The 27,865-nt window shown below is 33.3% G+C and overlaps 1 protein-coding gene across 1 annotated transcript; it reads right to left on the bottom strand.

Moving 5' to 3' along the window:
- Nucleotides 1-7,248: 7,248 nt before the first annotated feature.
- LOC124924418 (endo-1,4-beta-xylanase 5-like) lies at nt 7,249-27,677 on the bottom strand. Its single transcript, XM_047464461.1, has 6 exons — nt 27,369-27,677; nt 9,452-9,677; nt 9,106-9,269; nt 8,548-8,646; nt 7,695-8,474; nt 7,249-7,614 (listed from the first exon to the last, which is right to left on the bottom strand). The coding sequence occupies exons 1-6, from the start codon at nt 27,675-27,677 to the stop codon at nt 7,249-7,251; spliced, it is 1,944 nt and encodes a 647-aa protein (XP_047320417.1).
- Between the last annotated feature and the right edge of the window lie 188 nt (nt 27,678-27,865).

Below are 27,865 nucleotides of genomic sequence, written 5' to 3' on the forward strand. Positions count from 1 at the left end.
CAGTTACTGGATCAATGAGTTTAAAGGATTTTCCATTAGGATCTGTATAGTTCCCCAATTGTGTGGACCTCTTCTTTCTCCGAAAACTCTGTCCCTGAAATCTTGTTGGAGTCAATACCAATACATCATCATTCTTCTTTCCCAACTCAGCCTCTTCATCATTCTTCTTTCCCAAGTCAGCCTCTTCATCATTCTTCTTTCCCATGTCAGCCTCTTCATCATTCATCTTTCCCATGTCAGCCTCTTCATTCATCTTCATTTTCTTACCCAACTGCTGCAACCTATTTTTGGCCAAAACCACCTTCCTCTTCTTCTTTGTTGATCTCCAAACCATCAACAGCCTATTCATCAACAATAAACCCAAAACCCTACAACAGATATTATGCAATAGTATATTCTGCCTGCGACAGATGCATCGTCGTCTGCGACAGATGCACCGTCGTCTGCGACAGATGCACTGTCGTCTGCGAAAATGCATCGTCGCCATCGACAATAAACCCAAAACCCTGCAACAGCCTTCGACAGAAGCATTTTAAACCCAAAACTAAACCTAAACAATAAACCTAAACAATAAACACTACCTAAACCTAAACACATACCTAAACCTAAACAATACCCTAAACCATTCCTCCATTATAGCATGCATGGATATAAAACGGAGAACTAGGATAGAAACAGATAGAAACGGATAGAAACGGGGAAGATAAACTCACCTTCGACGTTCTGGAGTTGAGATTCTCGTCGGGGGCTCTTGTTTGTCGTCGGAGCTCGTCGGGGTTCGAGGGAGGGTTCGAGGGAGAGGACGTCGTCGATGTTTCGGGGGATTTTCGTCGTCGTCGTCGTCTTCGGGGTTTATCAGTCGTCTTCGGGAAGTTGGAAACGAGAGAGAGGGAGTGAAAGGAGAACTGGGGAAAGGGAAACGACGGGGGAGAATGAAAATCAAATTTTTTTTTTTTTTTTTAATAAAGGGTAAAACTGACCTTTTGCCTTGGCAAAAGGTCAAAAATGATAAAATTATAAATGACATGCTAAAAGTGGTAATAACCCTCTTATGAGGGTTATTCCATCAAATTTCCCAGTGGTGATGGGTTGTTTCTAGGATATGCAAGTCCAATTTTACAAACATTGCCAATTGGGAAACTGACTAATCTATTCATTTCATTGTTATTTTATTTATATATGTATGCATGGAACGGAATTAAAATTTCTTCTTAATAAAATAATTAGTTGATTGCAAATATTATTTATGTTAGATTTTTGTTTAAGTGGTTATAAATTTTAATATTCTACATTAATAAAATCTCGATTAAACTATTAAAATTTTACAATTTTATAATTCTAAATGAACATAACTATTCTGCTTTTAGATAAACTCTTAAATTAGTTAAAATTTTAGTGTTTTAAATTATAATTATAATATTTTACGAGTTTATAAATTATTTCAATTTTATAATTTGACATTATAAATTCAATTTTGTTTTATTAATTATTCGAGCTAATGAACTATATAATTTTGTAATTATAACTTATTTTATGGTCATTTGTTTATTATTATTTTTAAAATTAATTTTATATTTAACTTTATATAAATAATTAATAAAAATATATAATTAATATTTTATAAAATAAATCTTACTATTTTCAATAAAATCTTCATTTTACAAATTTATAAATGATGAACTAATTTAAACAAAATCTTGATTTTGACTACTTAAAATCATATTCTCAAGGACGATTGTTTGCGAACCTCAATAAATATATGTTTTATTTAGATTAACTTTATATTATATTAACTAGGTTAATTAATGATGTGATTTAGATCAATATTTTTAACATTTTCCTAATCCTTAAAAAGAAAAAAGAAATCCCCTAATGGAGCGACCTTTTTATGTCTAGTTAATCTGCTTCTCTAAACGAAATAAATGTCCCATCTATAACTGAGCTACTTTTAGACTAACCAAGTTTATCAACTTTTTTTGAAATATATAAAAAATGATGTCCTTGTTGAAAAAAATTACACCTTACTGAATTGTACAAAGTTAGGTCAATTTATAACACTTCTTCCTCGAGTGCTTTAGTAGAGACATATGGAAAGAGTTGTTGTTTTAGTTCTTTTACGTGTTCAAGTACAATTGATATAGGTGAAGCGCAATCAAAAATACATTTTTTTTGGATGAAATTTGCAAATGAATGCATTTTTCTGTCTTCTTATAGAAGGCGGGAGAGGCCTTTGGTGGCAAGTGTCCTTACTGTCATGGGCTAAAATTCGACCCGTGCGACACTAAGCTAAATCGACCCTGATTCTAGCTTAGAAAGCCTTTCTAAACGATGCAGGAAGAAAACAACGGACTTTAGAGAGAGAAACAAGCTTGAGAATAAGAATGTATTGAAAGAATGTTTGATAATTACAATGGAATACTTTCAGGGTATTTATAGAACTTACACGTATTAAATTAGGAATTACATCTAATTACAATTTAATTACACTAATTTAGGATATTCCTTCCATAACAAGAATATCCCTACCTAATTTAGAATATCTCTTGTAATCTCTTCCTTAATTAGAATATATATTTTAATCCCTTCCTTGATTAGAATATATCTTCTAATCCCTTCCTTAATTAGAATATCTTCCAATCTCTTACTTGATTAGGAGATCCACTGGGCCCACGTAGGCAACTGGGCCTCCCCTTGGGCTAAGAAGATTGGTGCACTATCAGGCCAAGACTTTACTGAACCTCGACATCCCCAGGTTTGGGTCGTGACTCTAATGGGCAATGACATACTCCCCCACCTTAGCCGTGGCCGTCCTCGGTTCGACCTTGGCCTGATACTCTTCAACCTCTTCCTTGAAACATTCCCCACACGGTCCCCCGTATCTGTGCACAAGCCCCTTGAGCACAGATTACATAGACTTGCATCCTGGAATGTTCTGGAAATGCACCTCGTGGCTTGGTGTTTTCACCCCATACAAATGGGACATGACATACTCCCCCACCTAAGTCGTGGCCGTCCTCAGCACGACCCTAGACCGGTGCATGGTGATCTTCTTTCTAGCGACCCCTGAGCGCTCTTCCTCCCCCTTTGCACGTCACGGCATCGGGTGCACTTATGGTCGCCAGCCTTAACCGATATAAGACGTTTCTCACACATCTCTCGATTGAACACGGTCCCTTGAATCTGCGCACAAGCCCCTTGAGCATAGACCGCATAGACTTCAACAGTTGCGGGGCAACTTCCCCCTTTCCATCGTCCTCTTTCATGACTACACACCCTCTTAGATCTGCCCCTCTCTTCATATTCTCTGTGTCTCCCTCTGAATATGCCCGAGTACGACCTACTTCCTTTCCCACGGACTTGGTGCGAGTGAAGGAATAATGACTTTGGCCCACGTTGCCTGTGGCCAAACCTTGTGGATCTGATGGTTCTGTGTTGTCTTTGGCCTTGAGCCCCTCGAAGGCTTTGACACACGCTATTTGGACTTCCTCGAGTACTTCTTCTTTTCCCTTGGACCCGTCCCCATCATCTAACTTGGCAAAAGTGGCAAATGTCTCTTTATCACGTTTGCGACCTCGAACGAATCACATCGCCGAGAACCTGCTTATTCCCTCTAATTCTCCCCTTGTTGGAATCACGCTTGTCTTCCCGTGATCCAAAATGATTAAAGAATCGGAATAAGGCATTATGCAAGTGCGTACCTGATCGCACCATTCTAGTCCCAACACTACGTCATAGTCTTCCATTGGGACCAAGGTAAATGAGACTGTCCCATTCCAGCCTCCGATCCTGGTGTGCACTCTCCTAGTCTACCCATTCACCGGCTTGGCTACATCGAAGGACTTCACCCTCCCTCTTGTCGGGCTGATCCGCAGACCCAACGCCATGGATACTCCTTCTCGCATGAAGTTATGCGTAGCCCCTGTGTCCACTAGTGTCTTGATGCGTTTTCCCCCGATCCAAGCTTCCACAAACAAAGAGCCCCTCATTGTTCCCTTGTTCGGCTTCGCAATACTAGCCATCACAACATTGAGCAGTCTTAAGGATCCTATTTGAGTCTTTTCTTCCTCATCAGAGGACTCAGTTCCTTTAACTACTGCAACTTTTTCCCCCTTAAACGGGCACATAAACTTTATGTGATTATGAGCACCACAAATATAACAGGTTCTTGGCTTACTCGAGTCGTCGGCTTGCCTCCCTGAGTTTTTATGTGCATTCCCTTTCTTAGATGGACGGTCTCCCCCACCTTTCTCCTGGTCTTGTGGGCGGTCTCCCCCACCTTTTTCCTCATCATCCCTAATGAACTTCGGCATGTCCACAGACACTTTGACCTCTATCAGTCTTTCTACAACCGCTATTGCCTCAGAATCGTCCCGCACCTTGGCCCTTTGCAGCTCCAACTGTGCCCAAGTCTTTAGGCCGTTAATAAACGCGAATAGTGCCTCCTGTTCCGTTAGACTGGGTAACTCGAGCATCAACTCCTGGAATTCCTTCACATACTCCTTGATGGTCCCTTTGTGCACAAGTTGACTTAACCTTTTCCTTGCCTCGTACTCGGCATTCTCTAGGAAGAATTGGCGCTTGAACTCGGTCTTGAAGTCTTCCCATATTTCCATCCTCAAGGTCCCTCGTTCAATATCTCCTTCTCTCCTCCTCCACCACAGCAACGCCATCTCTTGTAGGAAGAAATGTGCCGTCTCCAACTTGTCATGATCATCAAGTATGCTTGATGCCCGAAAGTACATCTCCATGTTCCAAAGGAAGTCCTCCACTTCCCTTGCACTCCTAGAGCCTTTGAATGAAGTTGGTTTAGGAACATTCATCCGTTGAGGTGTCGCACCCCTATGTTCCCCTCCATTCCTTGCAATCCGCCTTTCCATCGATTCTAGCCTCCCAAAGATCTCCCTCTTGAGGGTCTCGACCATCGCATGGACTTCTCCCCAGATTGTATCAAGCACCTTCTGGCAGATGTCATTAACCTCCCCTTGAACCGATCCCAACACTTCGTCACGAATGCTACGATTCGAAACGTTAATGATCCCCATTAACTAATTCTCTAATTGTTCACCTTTCTCATCCATCGTTGTTACTCTATCGGCCACCGTGATAAACACTTCGAGAGCTTCTTGGTGATCACTCATGCCTTCTTCAAGCGGGTCATCCGCGCTTCCATGGCAGCACCTCTCTCGACGGACTTATCCCTCTTGGATCCCTTGTCCTTATGTTGGCCGGTCGGAACCTTAGTGACGGTGGTACGTGAGTCCATTTCTTGCAACTTGAATGCGGAAGTACAACCTTGCTCTGATACCACTTGTCACGGGCTAAAATTCGACCCGTGCGGCACTAAGCTAAATTGACCCTGATTCTAGCTTAGAAAGCCTTTCTAAACGATGCAAGAAGAAAACAACGGAGTTTAGAGAGAGAAACAAGCTTGAGAATAAGAATGTATTGAAAGAATGCTTGATAATTACAATGGAATACCTTCAGGGTATTTATAGGACTTACACGTATTAAATTAGAAATTACGTCTAATTACAATTTAATTACACTAATTTAGGATATTCGTTCTATAGCAAGAATATCCCTACCTAATTTAGAATATCTCTTGTAATCTCTTCCTTAATTATAATATATATTCTAATCCCTTCCTTGATTAGAATATATCTTCCAATCCCTTCCTTAATTAGAATATCTTCCAATCTCTTCCTTGATTAGAAGATCCACTGGGCCCACGTAGGCAATTGGGCCTCCCCTTGGGCTAAGAAGATTAGTGCACTATCAGGCCAAGACTTTACTGAGCCTCGACATCCCCAGGTTTGGGTCGTGACTCTAATGGGCCGTGACATACTCCCCCACCTTAGTCGTGGTCGTCCTCGGTTCGACCTTGGTCTGATACTCTTCAACCTCTTCCTTGAAACATTCCCCACACGGTCCCTCGTATCTGTGCACAAGCCCCTTGAGCACAGAATGCATAGACTTGCATCCTGGAATGTTCTGGAAATGTACCTCGTGGTTTGGTGTTTGCACCCCATACAAATGGGACGTGACATTACGCTACGAGCATATGACAAAACTGATGCCATTGAATGGGGAATAAATTGCAACGAGATGTTCATGGAAATTTTAGAAATATTCCATTCAAAAAATAGAAAGGTCGAAACAATGATTATTTTTTGGAAATTGGATGTGGGTTAACGCCCATTTCGGTAATGTTAGCTAAATCCATCTCCTTGCGGGTGAGGGCGTAATGAACGTATATAAACTACAACTAAAGATTTGATCCATTTCTCTTAGAGAACTTCGACTAAATGAGGGAGCATGGTTGACGCTACAAAAAAAATAATTGTAACATTTCTGAACCATGAAATACTAGGTTTTCATTTTGGTTGAGCAAACGATTATCCATCTTGCGGGTAAGGATTGGAATGAGGAACTTTCCTACCTAAAAAAATTTCTTAAAAATGATAAACACCACAAATGTATTTCTCATTCAAAAATCTGTCAATATATGAATTGTTTCATTATTCGTTATTTCTATGTTTTTTCGTTGCATTCACTTCTTACGAGAAAGAATCACTCGTGTTTGGTGTAACACCTTCTTTTTTGTTTATTATTCTTTCTTTTCTTTGTCTTTTGTTCGGTCATATTCTTTCTTATAACAACATATGGAGATCCAGAGCATCCACTTTCCATTCGAAGCATGGTTCCATTCCGAGATTCGGAGCATCCACTTTCCATTCGGGTCATGGAAAGGAAAGTCGTTGTCTAAAGCTAATTATAAAGTATCTTCTCTTAAGGATGATCAAGGATTTACCTTTTCTACAATATACTGATAGATGAATATTTCTACCTTTTTGTGTAGCAACAGAAAGTCAATCTAACCTAATTCACATCTTTGTTGAAAAAAAAATCTTTTGTAGATCTTCCCTATGTATCACTCGACAATGATTTGGGATGGTTTACAACCAGTCTTGTTCGTGTTTACCCTCCTTGTACCATTTGATTAATCTCCCGTGTATCTATGTGACTCTCTAAATTTCCTTATTTTTAGTATTGTTTTTAAAATGTGACAATGTATACATATATCAGTCAATAAGAGAAAGACATCCAAATTCATGTATTTTTTTTTTTGTTATAATGAAAAGAAATCAATTAATACTTGTACGTTATAATAGAAGATCCATACTATCAAAATAGGTCGCAGGTGTTTTATTGTAGATATTATTGGATTTTCATTGTCTACAATTGGTATCAAATAGTAATAACTTGAACTGGCTGGGTTATATCCAACACATTTGTTACTTGAAAACCAAATTCCTTAGCTCCTTCGAACTGATTTACTCTCAAACTTGAAAAATTAATTCTCAAAGTATAATCTCCGTGAAAAAGTTTTGTCTCAAAATAACCCATGTCATCTGTCATAACAGAAAGGTCCTCTATGAGCCTTGACTCACTGAGAAACTTGTCTACGACATCTCCTGTTGGAAGATTTTTGAAATTATTGTCGGTCAAACACATCCTATTGCATCCCTTTGGCGACCATGCCGCCCATAACACTATTCCTTGGACCGCAGGGTGTCCATGCCCTTCTCTTAATACTTGATCTAAATATGTTGCCTGTTCTCCACTCAAAAATCATAATATTTAATTAACAAAATAACACACTTTCACATTAAAAATATAATAATAGATTTTACCTGAATAGGTCCAGAGCCACCAACATCCACTTCTGTGAGCCAAATGGGTAATCCTGTAGTGGCAAGTTTATCAATAGACGCTCTCATGTAAGCTAAATTTGGTGTATTAAAATGACCCTCAAGCCCAATCCCTAATGGCCCATTATATCCTGTAGCCTTTATCTGATTAATCTTTTGTATGTATTTATCTGGTGAGCTAACCATATCACTTGGCTCTTCAATTGTATTATAATCATTCAAGAACAATGTTGTCCTAGAGTCCTTTTCACTTGTCATGCTATAAAAATTGACATTACTTCCAAGCCTACTCTCAAAATAATTGAAGTGTAGGTTCTCGTTCACGACATCCCATGCAATCAGTTGACCCGCATATCTACTCACAATTGAGTTTATCCTTCTATCGACGGCTTGCTGGAAATCATTGTTCGATAGGGAATTGAGCCACCCAACTTGGTACTTGGGATCATCCCATAGGATATTGTGACCACGTACCGAGATACTATGGTCCTTGGCCCATTTGAGCATGCCATCAGCAACCGAGTAATCCTCTACCCCTCTTTTCGCTTCTGTGCTATACCATTTCATCTCATTCTCAAACGTGGTTACTATGAATCGACTAGAGGTAAACCAATTCTGATAACCAAGGTTTGATAGGATGTTACTATTTGAGGCGCATCCGAATTGGAAACCGTTACTTCTTTGGCTTATCTTAAAGGGTGTATTCACCAAAGGTTTTCCATTAACATCTACCAACTGCAATTTTACATGGCTTTTACGAACCTATCATAATTGTCAATTGTTAGAACTTGATTTAGTGTCACAATTATTTTTGAGAAATTAGTGGAATAAATACCTTCTCAACACTTTGATCAATGTGAGATCTCCATTGTTGTAAAGTAAATGGTTGTAACGAGATGTTATCTACCCATATCTCAATATTTGTATTATTACTCTGCACAAGTTTACAATCGTTAAAATCTTAACAAATATTGATTGAACATAAATTTATTAATTCTTGTTTGAGTTTGTATAAGATTAGAGAAAGAATTTGACCAAAACAAAGGATCCATATATAATTGCTTAACTTAAAAAAAAAAACAATTTAAAAAAAAAAATCATAATTAGCTTGAAAATGATTATAAGTGAGTTTTGATATTGATATGTTTGGAGTTTCTTTAAAATATATATTTAAAATGAGTTCATTGTATATGATATTAATGAAATAATAAAATTTAAAAAACATTGCTAAATGGAATTAATGTATAATAAAAGAAATGATTAGGTTAGTTTATACATTACATAATCATAATGATAAAAAAATCACAAAAAAAGAAGAACAAAAATTCAAATACACACCCCACCAGCTCAACAAATTATCGAATTCATAAATTCGCTAAAACATGTTTATTACCTCAAAATATAGTTCAAATCGCTCGGATTTATGAACAGATATACCGCCTTTAAGCATAGACCAACACCCTGAATGTGCCACTACAATACCAGCTTTATGCAATGCAGATTGTGATTTAAATATGGCAAATATGCTTTCATTCCCATTGCTTACTTGTAGCCAGGCTGCATTTTAAAAACAAAGACAATTCTCATTAGAAGTATTATGTTAATTCCATGCCAAAACACAATTATATTATCATGATTTGATTGGGTAATTGTTTTCAAATTCAAATTAAAGTTGCAACATTATGAATTTTGAATTTTGGTTTTGAAAAAAGGGATGTATAACACCAATTAACTAATACCAGAAAAGGTGTAGATTTTATCCTTTTCTAAAAAGAATGCTTGTGAAGGACTATGAAAAACATGGACTCTTTCATGTGCTACAATGAATTTGTTGTTGTGGTCATCGGATTCTCTGCATTCGATTTTAGAATCTCCAAAGCCGTTCCAACCTTCTAAACCACGATCCAGTTCTGGGTTTGTTGCAATCCCACCTCTATATTGTGGTTTTAGAGGTTTTGCAAGACACTGGAAAATAAAATTAATAATAACCAATTATAGACATAGACTTAAACATTATAAATCATTTTTCATTTGAATAAATCCGAAACTTGCTAAGGTTTTCCATATTTAAATACAATAATTTGTTTAATAAGTTATCTATTTTAAAATAAAATTACAATAAATCATTTGTACAGGACCAATGTAAATAAATTTTACTCCTAAAATCTGAATAGAGAAATCTTACCTCCGATGGGAATTTATAATCATATAGAGTATCATCAACATCAATTGATCGCCCTACAAGTATATATGTTATAGTTAAGCATTTTTAAATAATAAAAACTAGCATATTTTTTTCAATTTATTGAAAATTTTAGAGTTTTGAAGAAATATATAACAATTAACCAACCTGATATTAGAGAAAATAAGATAAAAATGAAGCCCAAGGTTAATTTTTTGTTTTTCATTATACTTCTTCAACAAGTTTTCAGTCTTGTAAATATACCTGAAATTAACCAAAATAAAAACTTATTTTAATCCATTTTCCTAATATAAATTAGATAAACAACATAAATTCAAATAAATTCAAATAGTACTCTTAAAATGTGATCAATCTTTAAGTGATCAATCTTTAAAGAATAAATTATTTATATTTGAGATAGTATAACTCAATGTAAAAAACATATATATATATATATATATATATATATATATATATATATATATATATATATATATATATATATATATATATATATATTAAACAAAAATCAAAGAAAGTGAGAAAGTAAAACATATCTATATCTATAATCTATATGTATATCTATATTTATATAGATATTTATATCTATATATCTATATTTATATAGATATTTATCTATATTTATATTTATATTTATATTTATATTTATATCTATATCTAAATATAAATATAAAATAATCTTTTACGATTATTACTTTTTTATACCACCAACCAAATACAAAATAATAAAACCTATATAATTTATATATATTATATTTCCAACAAAATATAATAACTTATATAATATGTCCTTCTAATACCTTTCTATAATTTAAAACTTATATTTATATAACTAATACCACATACCAAACACTATGTAAGGATATGATATTTTAAAAATTATGATATATCGGAATATACAGAAATATAGAAATAATATATATAAATTAATATATATATATATATATATATAAGAAAATAAATAGATTTAATTATAAAAATATAATTTTTTGAAAATTAAATAAAAATATAATTATATTGTAATATTATTTAATATATGTCATTTTGGTCTCTACCTAGTCGATAAGATTAAAAAAAATCCAATTAAACTTTCAATTTCTTGGAGTGGCGGAAATGAAGTGAAACTAGGTACCCAATCTTTTCAATTATTGTCAATAATAGTTTATATTCTCGTCATCAGCGGTCGCTAGTGAGTATATTTTCAATTTGGATAAAAGGATAGTGATTCATTTTAGGAGCAATTTAAGTCTAAAAATGGAGGAAGTTATTAGTGTGCACAAATGATTCACTAAAATAAGAATAATTCAACTAATAAAAAGATTGTACAAATAGTAAACTTGAACTTTTCAAGGAAAATGAACAAATTGAAGAGAATGAGAATTGTTTTTATTAATTAAGTCTAAATTATGTAATATTTATTATTATTATTATTTAAAATGAATTTTATAATCAATTTGTTTACATACAAATGTAATTGAAGGCTGTTATCTGAATCTCCATCTCTCGTCTCCACTTTAGTCTAACTTGAAAACTATACTTATGTTTATTCTTGTAAACTCTAATTTCGTAGCTAAATTTAATTTTTAAAATTTGTTAGTTTTTAAAAATATTGAATTTTAAAAAGAATATTTTATTTTATGATATATATTTTTAAATTTTAGTTTTCTATAACTATTATGTTATAACTATATTAAATAGGGTTGTTTTTGTGTAAATTAATATATTTTTAGGTATGAAAGGTATACTGAAATTAATATAATACATATATTGTATCGAAATTAAGGTATACTGAAATCAAGATATACCGAAATAAATGTAAGGTAAAAAGATGAATTTTTGTATGCAGAAACTTTCGATAAAGAATAAGGTATAAATAAAAAAAATAAGCTAACCCGCATTGACTCATCCTACGTATAGGCTAGGCTAAAATTATGCACATTTAATAGAATTAATAAAGATATTATAATTTATGTATATAACAAAATTTGAGATTAGTATTCTTATATTGTTAGTTAAAATAAAATATAATTTTAAAAATATATATTTAATAGAGATATAATGAGAGATTACTCGTAATTAAGGTGTGAAAATTTACCGAAATTATAGGTATATCAAAAATATCGAACCGCAATATATCGAAAATATTGATTTTTAAGGTAATCGAAAAAATGGTAAGGTATGGTACCGATACTGAAATTATTTGTACGGTAAAGATATGATATTTTAAAATTTTTGATATATCGAGATATACTGAAATACCGAAATATAAATTAAAATATATATATTATATATACTTATAAGGAAATAAATAAATTTAATATATATTTAATTATAAAAATATAGTTTTTAAAAATCTAATAAAAATCTAATTATATAATATTGTCCAATATATGTCATATCTACATGATAAGATTGTAAAAAGATACAACCAAACATTAAGTCTCTTCGAATGATGGAAATGAGTAAAGCTAAATACATAATTATTTTAATTATTGTCAGGATATTTTTGTAATCTCATCCTCAACCGTTACTAGTAAGTCTACTTTTAGCTAAGATAAAAAGATATATGATATTTTTAAAAGTAATTTGAGTCTTAAAATGGTGGAGGTTTTGGTGTGTTAAAATGCTTGGCTATAAAAAGAGATAAATTCAACTTATGAAAAGATCATAACTGTGAGAACTTGAATTGTTTAATAAAAATGAATAAATTAAAAAGAGGGTTAAATATTTATTAATTAAGTCTAAATTAACTATTTATTATTGTTATTCTAACATGAATTGTATTATCAATTTATAAAAAAAAAAAAATTACAAATACGATTGAAGATCATTCTGAATCTCCGTCTCTTATATCCATGGTCTAACTTAAAACTATATTTATGTTTATTTTTGATAATTTTAATTTTGTAACTAAATTTAATTTTTTAACATTGGCTAGTTTTTAAAAATATTAGATTTAAAAAGAATATTTTATTTATAATAAATATTTTTACTTTTAATTTTTGTAATGTTTATGTAATAACTATATTAAATTGATTTATTTTTTTTAAGTTATTAAGTTTTGTAGGTATGAAAGTTATAATATAGTTACCATACTAAGGTATACCGAAATCAAGGTAAGGTAATGTATGAATTTTTTTATACTGAACTTTTGGTAAGATATAATGTATGAATGAAAAATTAAGGTATACTGTACCGACATACCCTACTCGTAATGTTAGTATAAAATATAATTATAATAATATAGTAATAAAATATTAATGTCTGTGAAATGAAAAATATGAAATGTTTCCTTTAAAAGAATTTGAGAAAAATTAATTGAGGCAACTATTTGAGAAGAAATTCAAAACGTGCACCAATACACTTCGAAATATTGAAGACATAAGACTTCTAAATTATGATTTTTTTTAACTGAACAAAGGATTGTAATGATTAATTATATAAATTTTACTCATATCTAAATGGTAAGCACACTAATTCATGTTTAAGATTTATCGTTATAATTTTTCTCGTGGATTCCTATCTGAAATGCCTTTTTTTTATAGTTTTTCGATGAGGCGTAATTATATTTGTGTCCTCGTTCCGATTTGACGGATCTCGTCTCAATTTCTTAATTAATGCTATTAAACACAATTAAATATATATTTATTTATATTTTAAAAAGTTTTATATTTATTAATTTATAATAATATAAAATTTCAATATATATAATATATAAAAAGTTTGGACAAATTCCGTCTCATTCACGAATCAACGTGACATGACATGACAGGTGGGTAGGAGAGTAAAAGTTTTCAAAATGTCCCTAAACGCTTATTTCAGGTTTCGAAATGGCCATTTCGGGACAAAAACCATAAACCCTAAATCATGAACCCTAAGCCCTAAGAACAATAATTCACAAATTTATCTATTTTGGAAACAACTTTATGCTGTAATTTTAGTACGTTTATTATGTTTATAAACTGTTTCCATACGTTTACCGAAACAAAAATATTAATACCCATTGCAGAAAGCTGGTCAAATTTGGATTTGGGACAATTAATGGGCAAATGAAATATTTGGGAAATAAGTTAACATTAGAAAAATAAATGGCCAGTTTGAAACAAAACATAAATAAAAAAGAAAACGACATATATATTCTTCATCTTCTTCTCCAGATTAAGGCTAGCTTACGCAACCAAGAAGGTAGCAAAACGTGACCGGGGTTCAAGAAAAAGGTTTTTCCCTAGAGTTCCATTATATAATTTGTCATTCTCGGTTATGAATTAATTTTCCTATTTTTCTGAATATATATTAAATTTTATTAAATAAAAGTATATACATACTATATTATTTGATTGTAAGGAGGAATTAATCATTTAGAGATTTAGAGTTAGGATGTGCTTGAAATAAATTTATGATGAGCCAAAAAAAAATAACGATAATTTTTTGAATAAAACGATCGAATAAAAGTAAGTTTTACTATTTTTTTAATAATTATATAAATAAAAAGTGAATTATATTAAAAAAAATTAAAACATTAGAAGGTATTATCAAATTTTAACCGTAAAAAATAAAAATAAATAAATAAAATATTATTTTCGAGATAGGCGGATCCTGTTTGATTGGGATAACAATATAATATAAAATATTTATAAAATATTATAATAATATTATTATATTAGTTTCATTATTAGATTAATTAGAATATAATAAAAAAAAAATATTTATATATATATATATATATATTAAAAAACATTTCATTAAAATCTTAAAAGTGGAAGAATCAAGAATCAAAGATAGAATCAAGAATCAAAGATAGACAAAATTTAGTTATGATTAAAAGAATATGATTAGTAGTAATTAAACATACAAGAAATGGAGATTTCAAACAAAGATTATAAATTGTATCAAATTCTAATTATCCCAATCAGAATTTTTATTTCCATACTAACCTTATGTTTTAACAAGTTGTCTTCCTCTTCCCCTTATTAATCCTTTCCCCTTCCCCTTCCCTTTCCTCTTGCAATGAAAGGGTATGAATTGAAGAGATTTTATGAATATTGTCTATTCTCATTTTGATTTCTTTCTTTATATGAACCCGTTCTGATTTGATATAAAAAATTATTGTTCAGGATTTCCGGGCTCTTCACCTTGTTGTTCTGAACTTGAATTTCGAGATCTTTATCTTTATTTCCTCCAGCTTCAGCTTTGGAATCCTCAACAACTTTGGTTCCTCCATATCAACCTTAGAATTCTCTTCTTCATCTTGATTAGCCTGAGTATTTTCCTCTTTGCTTTCATTAGCAACTACTTTAACTTGATTTGATTGAGAATCCTCAATTATCTCTTCAACATGATTAGGTTGAGGTTCCACCTCCTTCTTCATACTACTTTCTTCTTGTACACATTTTCTTTATCTTCTGTTTAATGTTTTTTACCACATTTTGCTCTTTGAAAATAGGCACCCTAATTTTGTTTTCCTGCATCTTTACTTTTTGACCTTTATGAATTTTTTGATCTTCTTTCTTAGCCAAATCACATTTTGAGCTTGAATGTTGGAAGATATTGCAGAAAGAGCATCTATCTGACCTCCACTCATAAGTGATTTCCATGACAGTAGGTTTTCTTTTTATGTCTACTATTGTCATACTTTTCAGGTAGTGTGCTTCTAGGATACACCTCAATGCGAATTCTAGCAAATGATAGATACTCTCCTCCGTCAGTAATTGAGTCCATGTATAATGATATACCCAATAACCCTGCAAAATGAATAAGGGCTTCAGAATTGTACATATGTGCAGGTATATTCCAGAGCTTGAACCATATCTGTGCAGTTTCTTTTGGCTTACTCAATAGGTTCAAGTCTTCGGACCATTTTTCTAACTTCATATAGTTGAATCCTATATATGTATGCCCATTTTCTAGAATTTCCTTTAGATTAGATTCATTCTTGAATTTAAGGAAATATAAATAATGAACATTTGCTGAAATCTTCTCCAGTCCTTTTCCTTTCCATTGTTTCAACAGTGCATCTTTATTAATTGGGAAGGATACTCTGTTTTTCCCTATGTAGTTTCTCATAATTACATTTTCCCATTCCTTTATACAGTTTTCTAGACAATTTAAATTCAAATGGAGAATTTAGTACCTCCACTTTTGTCTGTGTATTGCACAAGTATATTTTCCCTTTATATACATGATCTTATGACTTTTTTGCATTATTGCTCTGCTAGACTTCATTAGTTTTCATGTCGAGTTGCTCCTAATAGTATATGAATTAAATTTGAGAGTCTTCATCAACTCCTTCATTATAGAAACTGATCATAGAATAATTTCTTCATATTCTTCTTTTTTCAACAGATTCTAGTCTTGAAGATAGAGGATGTTCAGTTAAATTGTAATATGTTAGACTTTCCTGCATTATTTCAATAGGAATTTTCCCAACAGTAGTTGGAACAGATTGATTACTTGTGTTGGTATCCTGCTATTCTTTGATAACTTTTTTAACAATTCTTTCAATTTCTTTGACTATTGCTTCCTTAATTCCTTCCAGCACAAAATCCCTAATTTCTTTAAGTTTATTATTTATGTTCTTCCCCTTCTCCATAATGGCAGAAACAAAGTAATTGAAGAAACCCTGAGAGATGATCACAGATAAACCGCAATCGAGAGAAAAATTCTAGTGACGCTTATAAATGCACAAGAAACCCTATACTAGAGAAACTTATTGAATGACACAATTAATTAATTAATTGATTGATATATATTGATTTAATTAATTGATATATATTGATTTACATAATTTATTTATGATATTTAGACCTAACATTATATTTTTATAAAACTAGTATAATATATAATGATATTATTACAATTTATAATATTGTGATAATATTTAATAAATATATTATCTTATATTATAATATACTTTTGTAAACTCAAAATAAAAAGGATTTGAACAATTTGAAGTTGAAGACGAGAATATAAAATATTGATTATATGTTCTCCAAGCTTAATAAACATATAAGTGTTGAAATCTATCAAATAACATGATATGATGGCAGCATGTTAACTGATAAACTAACGAAGAGATATAATCTCATATGCATTAAATGTTATGTGAACTAACAACCGAAAAAACTCTTAAATTCTAGTGTGTGTTGAGATCTATTCAACCAGAAGACTTGGTCAACCGGGTTGGGAGATCTTTTATTTCTTCAAATATGTTTTTATCACTCGCTTTAACTCTAAATTCGATGCGGTCAAGTGACGTGGAAACATATGATAGTGTAGAATTTAAATTTGACAACACATTCAACAAATCAACACTCCATAATTCGCCATCAAGGAATAAATGGGTCAAAAATGAGTAAAACTGCAATTTCGTGTGAACGACTAGGTTTTTGGCCTATTTTCTATCAACATCTTATAAATACTCTACCATACACTCGATAAAAATGATAGCCACACAAACCTCCCCAATCTCCATTTACGATTTTACAAATCAAATGAATCAAGCTTCTCTCATTGGTCCTTTAAATAAACTATTTTTCTTGAAAATTGGTGGCTAGCTCGATAACGATATGCATAATCTCTATAAGGAATCTGTTACGACTTGTTTCGTAAGGTGTGTTTTGGGTTCAAGAATCAAGTTCTTGATCTATAAGACCGGTGAAAATTCTACAATCAAAGGGCAGCGGAAGGTTTTCGATAGAGAATTTGGGGGGGGAGGGATAGAAGAATCAAGGGTGCGAAGAGAAATACTGTTGGTCTATACCAAACAGTCCATAGTAAATAATAATAGATGAATAGGGTCGAAGTTCATATCTTCATTATTCCATTCATGGGTCCTTGGGAAGAAAGACCAGCCTTATATAGTTGATGTCTTGCCCCAGAATATTCGGTTACAACAAATACTAGAAATATAACAGAATTCGGTTTGTAAAATAGAAAAGGAAAGCAAAACAAAATATTAATACAACAAAATAGAAATCTGGCCCATATGCACACAAGGACCGAGACCGGGTGCCGAGAAAGGTTACTGGAATTTATTCTAGGACCGAGGCATTGATTTTAGACCCTAGCATTATCTCCCCCTTCAAAATTCGTCGCCCTCGACGAAAAAAACCGTGGTCTGCCGAGTCTGTCGAGCCTCTAATGCGCATGCTCAATATTTCAAAAAATCGGTCGGACTTCAGCAAGTCCAGCAAGTGTCGGAGTCTTAGGACCGCATTTCTTAGAAGCCTTCGGTCTTCATGCTCCACGACCAGTCCTTCCTTCGGCCCAACACGTCAGGTGCAACAAAAGGGCCATTTTTCTTCCGGACATACTCTAGAATGTCTTCAAACAACCAAGCCCAGTCCTCTATCCAGACCAGCAACACATGCCCAACAACATAGCCATGTCTTCTGACTACCTTCCTGGCTAATGTTCGATTGTTGGGTTGCTAGGTGAGCCCTTTGATTATTTTTTGGAAATTTTCAGGAGCGTCTTCCAAAACAAGTGAAACACTTTGGCATTTGTTCTTGCTGATTATTTGTACCGTGGCAGCAACATTATGATTTTTAAAGGCCTTTTCTAGGTGGTTGCCTTGTATTATGTTGACCCGCGACCGAGGGGCACCTTGCTGGACCAAGAAAGTGTGCAAGATAATGACACGTTCGTCCCTTGTCTCAAGAACCAAAGGTGGGTCATAAAAATCTTATTCTTGGACGGGTTCTTGAACGCGTTCTTGGAATTCTTGATGATTAGCCGGGGCCATGAACAATCTGGATGTGCACCTATGATTGGGCTCCCAATTATCATTGCAAGTGTAGCGTCGGTCTTCCTTGGGATCGGTCGTCCGGTTTGTGCTCGGCCAGACCGTGTTAACAATGCATGGTTTGGACAACAACGGCGGCTTGGCGTTGTACAAGGGCCTGCAACCGAATCTCAGCAAGAGATCGCTCTTGAATGCATCCCACGTCAAGGCTACCTTTTGGTTGCGATTCTGCAAATATGATCCATGCCACGTTCTTGCCTCTTTTGAGACGTGAGTGCGTACAATGTCTATTTTGGTGGCATCATTCGTCTTACTCTCCCTAAAGATTTGCTCGGCAAATAAGAGCCAGCCCTCCAAATCAGTCCCATCAAAATCAGGAATATTAACATTTGTGAGCCGAGTTAGGAAGGTGGTAAGAAACAATAACATGGGGTCGGGTGTGGGGATCTTGGCCATTATTTAACGCACATTTTTCAATGGCTGTCAAGGTTTTTCCAGTAGCATACCTTCTGTCCATATTTTGCTGAAAGACATTGTGCAAGGCAGCCTGTTCGGTCAACTGTTGTTGCAGGGCAGCATTAATGGAGGCATATTGTTGGGTCAGCCCTTCGAGTAGGGTCTTAAGATCATCCATCTTTGCTGCTATCGGGTTTCTTTCATTTGAGAATCGTCTTGCTCTGATACCAAGAATGTTACGACTTGTTTCGTAAGGTGTGTTTTGGGTTCAAGAATCAAGTTCTTGATCTATAAGACCGGTAGAAATTCTACAATCAAAGGGCAGCGGAAGGTTTTCGATAGAGAATTTGGGGGGAGGGATAGAAGAATCAAGGGTGCGAAGAGAAATACTGTTGGTCTATACCAAACAGTCCATAGTAAATAATAATAGATGAATAGGGTCGGAGTTTATATCTTCATTATTCCATTCATGGGTCCTTGGGGAAGAAAGACCATCCTTATATAGGTGATGTCTTGCCCCAGAATATTCGGTTACAACAAATACTAGAAATATAACAGAATTCGGTTTGTAAAATAGAAAAGGAAAGCAAAACAAAATATTAATACAACAAAACAGAAATCTGGCCCATGTGCACACTAGGACCGAGACCGGGTGCCGAGAAAGGTTGCTGGAATTTATTCTAGGATCGAAGCCTTGATTTTAGACCCTAGCAGAATCCTATCACATTTTATTTTTAATAAAAGGAAGATTGGTCATTCTTTATTTTTAATGTATGCATGATGTTTGGTCATTCTTTATTTTTAATGTATGCATGATGTTTTGATTGTTAAATTAATTTTGTATATTGTTAATTAAAGTATATTAGAACATTATTTTATTAATAAAATTCCCAAATTCATATTAAATTAAAAATACTTAAATCGACCTAAAATAATTTAATTTGTAAATTTGTATTCTTGAGTTTATTGCTTTTAAGGGGAAATGTTTTAAAAGATGCATAATGTTATACTAATTGAATAAAATAATTAGAGCCCCTAAAAGCACCTTCAGTTTCATTTAAAAAAAATGAAAGATATATATTCAGAGAATTTTGCTGATTTTCTTTAAATTTCATGATCAAGATTTAGGAATTGTTGTTATATTATTGTTATTTAATATTTGAGTCCAATTGTGAGCACTCTTTACAAAGATGGCCTTCAGATCATCCTTGTTAGAAGAATTCCTCCCTTAAGAGCCATGAAAGGCATAGATAAAAAAATTCCTACGCCATTTCAACTTGCTATATTGATTTGTCGTGCCCAAGCAACAAAATCGCGTCGAAAACTATTTTATTCGTTATGTGACTACTATATATGTAAATATATATGTAAATACGTGTATGCATATATTTTTAAATAGGCACTCATAAGTACATTATATCCATTTATATAAATCATAAAATATTATAACATAAAATTATACTAAAAAGCTAAATTAGAAAAATAATAATAATGAAAATAAAAACAAACATAAAAAGAGAAAAGTCTAACTTAACTAGTCCTTGTCTTTGTGTTTTCAATTATATAGAGTATAATGATAATGCTAAACGCTAGAATGATGAGAAATATTCGAGGAAGGAATACTCTATTATAACATCTATGACTTGAACAACATCCTTTGACTTTGAGAGACATGAGCACATGTCAACTTCATGATCGAGATGCATAGGAGGTGGAGTCATATCATCGGAAAGTTTCACTTGGGCGATAGGCAAATATGTCCGACTATCGAGAAATTCCAAGCAATAATGATTCTCAGACCGAAATCTCTGTTAGTTTTAAAGCCTTTTGCGGAATTATATCCTTAAGGAATGTCATGCTAGAAGAACTCGGTTACGCTAAGATCGATATTGACATGATACTCAAAGGCAATCTCGTCGACTTTCAAAAGTGGCATGACCTTGTGATTAGAGATGGCGTCGTCCCAAATGTTTAGAACGTCTATTTAGTAGTTGGGTAAGCCTTCATACAACGTATCTGAAGTAGCCCACACCCTACGAGGAGTACATCACGATATGTCAGGACTAGTTCTAGTGAAGACACTTATAAGTCTCAATGAGTTTTTTCAAGGCATGATGTCTTTACAAGGATCACCCATGGTCTTATGCATGTGGCTCCTCGAAAATATAAAAAAAAAAACTCTTCCCTCGGTTCCTACCACTATGATATTGAGCTCGAACTTTCAAAAGAGGGATCCCGAACTAGTCAATACATGAGGGACGATTGATGACAACACTCCTATCAAGGATCTGATGTCTTGGTACAAGATCAATCAGATGATCTACTGTATGAATAAACAACTAGTGATTGTATTATGTTGACTAGATCAACGGTATCCTACTTTACCACTCCTCTTTTCAAGTAGTTCGGACTTTCAAGCCAACAAGAACCCTGGAGTACAAATCTACCCAAAACAATCAACCTCTATATCGATACTAGATCCATTTTTGGAAGATAAAATGAGTTAGACCCTTCAAACATTTCTAGTGTCAAGAAAAGCGATGAATGAGCACAATAAATAAGTAGGGTTGCGAGAAAAGATGCTTCTCCCCAACAGATGTCTCCTTACGAGTCGATGTGATTGGTGGGATCCGAGTAAGGAGCTTCCCAAATGAATCTACCTCGAGCCCGACAAAATCTTAAACTTCTGACGTTTAAGAGGGAGCTCATAATAGACAATTCCCAAACTCGTAACCATGTTGTCAACATAGGCTATGTCTCATCTCGGACAGAGGTCAAGCGCAAGAGTCTAAGACCTCAAAGAAAAAACAATCAAGTAAGACTGTGTTGGTTAAGATATGAAATACAATATTGTTGTTCATTTAGACTCTTGTCTAACTTTCTAAGCAAAAACAAAGTATTTGAATATATTAGATATACTCTGGTCATCATCAAAAAAGGCCGAAAAGAAAATACTCACAAATGTTAAGATGTTGAAATCATCATTTGTTGTTTAACTAGACTCTCGTCTGATTTGCCAAGCAAGAACAAGAATGTATCAATTTTATCAAATGTATCATGAGTATAAAAGAAGAGCCCAAATGACTTAGAATCTAAAGCGCATGACCTCTAGGTCTGAGACGCGAGACTACACCTCTTTGTGCATTATTGAAAGATTAAGCATAATAATGAAGTTTGATCAAGCAAATCCCTCAAAGAACTCAAGGAGAAACATCTCAGCGAAAGACAAGTTCCTCAAGCAATAGCGTCAACCTCAAACAACTCTAGTTGCACGTGGTCTCCCCGAGACAGATTCTAAAGGAGGATGTACGAAACCAATTTCTAAAAATGTTTCATATGACATGAGGCAATCTTGAAAACTTTAAAAAATGACCAAAAACCTAATTCTAATTGAAGGCTATCGATTTCATATAAACTTCAATCGAAGACGATTGATTTCATTTAAACTTCAATCGAAGGCGATTGATCCCATTTTTAACTTCTCGATTGATCTCATTTTTAACTTTAATCGAATGAGATTAATCCCATCTTTTAACATCAATCAAAGGCAATTGATCCCATTTTAACTCCACTCGAAGGCAATTGATCCCATTTTTTAACTTTAATCGAAGGCGATTGGTTTCATCTTAAACTTTAATCAAAGACAATTAGTTTATTCTTAATTTCAATCAAACACGATTGGTTTCATTTTAAGCTTCAATCAGAGATGAGTTTCACCCTAAGCTTTAATCAGAGATGATTTCATCTAAACATTAATTGAAGGCGATTGATTTAATCTAAAGTCCAATCGAAGGCGATTGATCCCATTTTTTAACTTCAATCGATGACGATTGATCCCATTTTTAACTTCAATCGAAGGATATTGATCCCATCTTTTAAATTCAATCGAAGGCGATTGATCCCATTTTTAACTCCAATCGAAGGCGATTGATCCCATTTTTTAATTTCAATTGAAGGCGATTGATCCCATTTTTAACTTCAATCTAAGGAGATTTTCAACTTTAACATCAATAGAAGGGAATTGATTTTATCTAAACTCCATTCGAAGGTAATTGATCCCATTTTTAACTTCAATCGAAGTAGATTGATTTCATCTTTAACTCCAATCGAAGACGATTGATTCATTCTTAATATCAATCGAAGGCGAATTGCTTCGGAGCTTTGGGAAAGATTCTATAAAAGCCTGTAGCTGATCAGTTTCCCGAGCAAATGGAATGAAATCAAAGAAGCGACACTACTCAAAGCTAAAGGAAATAGATTTGCAACAAGCGTATTCAAGTGTGGCTTTTGAGCAGTGGTGTATAATATTTAGCAAGAACGGAATGTAAGGGTATATGGCAGAACCCGCAAGAGCGTTCAAGAGTTGTGGAAAGATATTGTATCGAATTGTAGCGCCCTCGCGGGAATGTGGAGAAGAATTCCAAGCACAGAGCAGAACTGGAATATCTGTAGGAACTGGAATATACCGTTTTTTAAACTCACAAGAATTGAAAGCATTGTAATTAGATAATTCATTTATGTTTTTAGCTTTTTAGCTTTTAATCAGAATGTTACGACTTCAAAATCATTCTAGGTCTGTCTAGAATAATCTCTTAAACTCGTAGTTTTCTTTCCTGTTTTTGGGAATTTTTAATGAAATGACGCTAAGTCGTTTTTTCCCCCAAAAATATATCTCATTCTACACATCATTCTAATGGAGGGGAGGTTAAACGTACTAAAGTGTGGGTGTTTAAATGAGTATTTATCTTTTGGGAAAATTGGACTCGAACCCACTTAGTTCAAATAGATGTGAAGGACATATTTGAAAATAAAGGAAAACAAAGATTCTTTTCAAATATTCCCTTAAAAGGCATTGAGCCACGACCGATACTACAAAATAAAAAGAAGAAAAAATTGAGTCTCATAAACCTTATTTGTTAATAGGTACGTGAGATTGTTCGTACATATTCCCGCTTAAAACCTAGTTATAGTTAGGTATCCAAAATTCTTTCTATTGATAGGTGTGATAGATCGTTTTTATACGATTCCGCTAAAAAACTCTAATTGTAACTCTATATGTTGATAGGTACGTGAGATTGTTCATACACAATCCTGTTTAAACTCTAATTGTAGTTAAGTATCTAAACCTTATCTGTTGATAGGTATGTAATATTGTTTGTACACAATTCCATTTAAAACCTATTTGTGGTTAGTTATCCAAAACCCTATCTATTGATAGGTGTGATAGATCGTTTTTATACGATACCGCTAAATATTCTCATTGTACTTAGGTATCCAAACCCTATCTATTGATAGGTACGTGAGATTATTCGTACATAATCCCGTTTAAATCCTAATTATAGTTAGATATCTAAACACTATTTGTTTATAGGTACGTGAGATTATTTGTATACAATCTTGTTTAAAACTTAGTTGTAGTTAGGTATCCAAAACTCTAGTTGTTGATAGGTGTGATAGATCGTTTTTATACGATTCCGTAAAAAATCCTAATTGTACTTAGGTATCCAAACTCTATCTATTGATAGGTGCGTAAAATTGTTCATACACAATCCCGTTTAAACCATAATTATAGTTAGGTATTTAAATCTGATATGTTGATAGGTATGTGAGATTGTTCGTACACAATCCCATTTAAACCCTAATTGTAGTGAGGTATCTAAACCCTATATGTTCATAGGTACGTAAGATTGTTTGTACACAATCCCGTCTAAACCCTAATTATAATTAGGTCTCCAAAACTCTATCTGTTGATAGGTGCGATATATCATTTTTATATGATTCCACTAAAAATCCTCATTATAGTTAGGTTTCTCAAACCTTATCTGTTGATAGGTGTGCAAAATCGCTTGTACACGATTCAGCTAGTAAATCATATTTGTTGATAGGTGCACAAATCGTTCATACACGATTCCGCTAGTAAATCATATATATTGATAGGTGCCCTAATCGTTCATACATGATTCCATCTACAAACCCTATTTATCGATGGGTTGAGACATCATTTTTATATGATTCCGTCAAAAACCCTATATGTTGATAGGTGCAAGAAATCGTTCGTATACAATTCCGTAGATAAACCCTATTTATCGATAGGTCGAGACATTATTTGTATATGTTTTCGTTAAAAACTCTATATTTTGATAGGTGTGTTAATCGTTCGTACACGATTTCATCAATAAACCATATTTGTCATTAGGTCGAGATATCAATTGTATTTGGTTTATCCATTAAACCCTATATGTTGATAGGTCGAGATATCATTCGTACATGATTCCGCCAGTAAACCCTATCGCTCGATAGGTATTCCCTCCTGCAACATCAATGCAATTAAAGCATTACCAATCCAGCTCTATCTTTTGATAGATCCTTTAATACTTGTCCCTAAACAATCCATGAGATCATACGTATATGATCCAATCACCAAAACTCTATCATCCAAACAGGTACATCTCCCAAGTCATAAAAGCATTAAGCCTTGTTTTTCAACAAGCACAACGATTATTCGTACATAATCCCGATCAAAATCATATCACTCGATAGGTAATTAAACCATGTCATTTAAACGGGTATCTCGAAATTCCATCTCTCTTAATAAGCATCAAGCCTTGTTTGTTAACAAGCACAACGATCATTCGTAGATGATCCCGTTCAAACTCTAAACCCTATCACTCGATAGGTCCTCGAATAAAAACCTTAGGTCCTTGAACAAAGCCCTATCACTTTATAGGTAACCAAATCCCATATCCTGATTGCATATTCAAACAAACCCTATCTCTTGATAGGTACTCAAACAAAAACTCTATCATAGGTATTCCCAACCCTATCTCTAGATAGGTTTTCAAGCCTTGTTTGTCGACAAGCACAACGATTATTTTTATATAATCCTGTTCAAATGCTATCTTTGTATAAGTAATTTCAAAAAGTCCTATTTGAAATCATATCTCATGATAGGTACTATAATGAAGCTTCTGTTCTCTAATACTATTTTGTTCCGGTCTCGTTCAAAAACATATCTTCCGATAGGTACTCCAATGATGTTCTATTTCCAATTCTCGACACTAAGTGCCTATATGTTGATAGCACCATGATCATTTATACATGATCATTCTCAACCTCGCCTATGAGTGATCTTCACAAAAGTTTGTTAACTTTCGCTATAAAAATTGATGATACAATGATCATATATACATGATCACACGATAACAAGACCTATAGGAAAATTTGTTAACTTCATAACTAAGACTTATCTGTTAATAAGTCTCATGATTATATGTTTGTGATCATTCTAAGAAGTTACTTGTTAGTGACCCACATGAAACGTTACTAAAGCTTTCATGTTCCCTGCATCTCCCATAACCTTAACTCTTCAGCCATTTGTATATAACTAAAACATGAATAATATGTTGATATTCATGACATACAAGAATTGATGTTTTAATATCTATGATTACCCTTACCCTATGGATTTTCTCAATGCTTTGTCAAGTTCTGTAAAATAGTTTTTTCAATAATCATCCTTGTTAGGACAAGACACCAAGGAAAGGATTTTCTAAAGAAACGCTTGGAAGCACCTCGACAACTACTGCTCACAGCATCAGAATGTCACTCCAACTCTAACACGCTACATGTTCCATCCTTCTTAACTCCCTCATTATAAATTGGACAAGATAATTTAATGTTAGATGTCAGACTTGAATCAACATTTTTAAAAACCAGTTTGTTGTATTCAAACTTGATTCGAGGGCACTCTTTAAGCACTAAAAATCTACACTTCAATTTATAATATTAAAATAATTATTTTCAATTATTTTTAAATAAATATGATCAAAATAATTAACCCCATGGCCAAAAACATAATTAAACTATTAATTATAATTATTTATTATGATAATTAATCAACTTAATTAAAAGTTAAGGCCAAAATAAAGAATAAAATTATTTAAGATAAATGTTGTACCAATAATGTCTCAAAATAATTTTAAACAAATTAAAGGACAAAAATAAATAATTTTGATGAATTTTTGTATACATTTCATCTAAAGATAATTATTTAGTTATAAACTAAAAATAAAATAAATAAATAAATAAATAAATAAAATAAAATTGGTAAAATATTTACCATATTTATTTTCATATTTTGTATATTTAAAAAGATCAAAATTAAAACAAAAGGGTGAAAGAAAAATCAATTTGAAATAAACCTTAAGGTTTAATTTAAAAAAATATATATAATTGGACGTAGTCGAAAACTGACGAATTCGATGTAGTAGGAACCGCGTCCAAAGGATGAACGCTCGAATCCAATCCAACGTGCTAGAGCGCTCCGCATAGCCCGCTGTAGTAAAAGGAAGCGCGCTCCGAGGAGCACTGAATCCACTAACGGGACATAAACCCCGTTAGCCGAAAATGCCCAAACGCCAACGGCGGTGGACAAAACGTAGATGGAATGCCATAACAGGCATGAAATGACGTCGTTTCTGGCTTTGGTCTTCTTCTTTATCGCGATGCCGCGAAGATAAGAACGAAGATCAGTGTTAATCTTCTCTTTTTGGAACTCAGTCATTGATCGATGGTTTTGAATGATTCAAAGACCAGAATAATCACCATCGTCACGGCCTATTCCGGTGACTACAAACCAACAACAGTCAAAATTTAGGCCACTAGGCTTTTGCAACTGACCTAGGAGTAGTATAAATACCTTCCTCAAGTCATTTAGAAGCCAACCTACCAACATAGAATCCTAAAATCGAA

The sequence above is a fragment of the Impatiens glandulifera genome, chromosome 2 (genome assembly GCF_907164915.1).
Source record: "Impatiens glandulifera chromosome 2, dImpGla2.1, whole genome shotgun sequence".
Taxonomy (NCBI): domain Eukaryota; kingdom Viridiplantae; phylum Streptophyta; class Magnoliopsida; order Ericales; family Balsaminaceae; genus Impatiens; species Impatiens glandulifera.

What these genes read in the sequence shown, in the direction of transcription:
- LOC124924418 (XM_047464461.1), bottom strand. Translation starts at nt 27,677, where the DNA reads ATGACTGAGTTCCAAAAAGAGAAGATTAACACTGATCTTCGTTCTTAT. An exon ending in GTTCCTACTACATCGAATTC is followed by an intron (nt 9,678 to 27,368) that starts GTCAGTTTTCGA and finishes TTTATTTTCCAG; the next exon opens with TGTCTTGCAAAACCTCTAAA. An exon ending in GATTTGAACTATATTTTGAG is followed by an intron (nt 8,647 to 9,105) that starts GTAATAAACATG and finishes AAACTTGTGCAG; the next exon opens with AGTAATAATACAAATATTGA.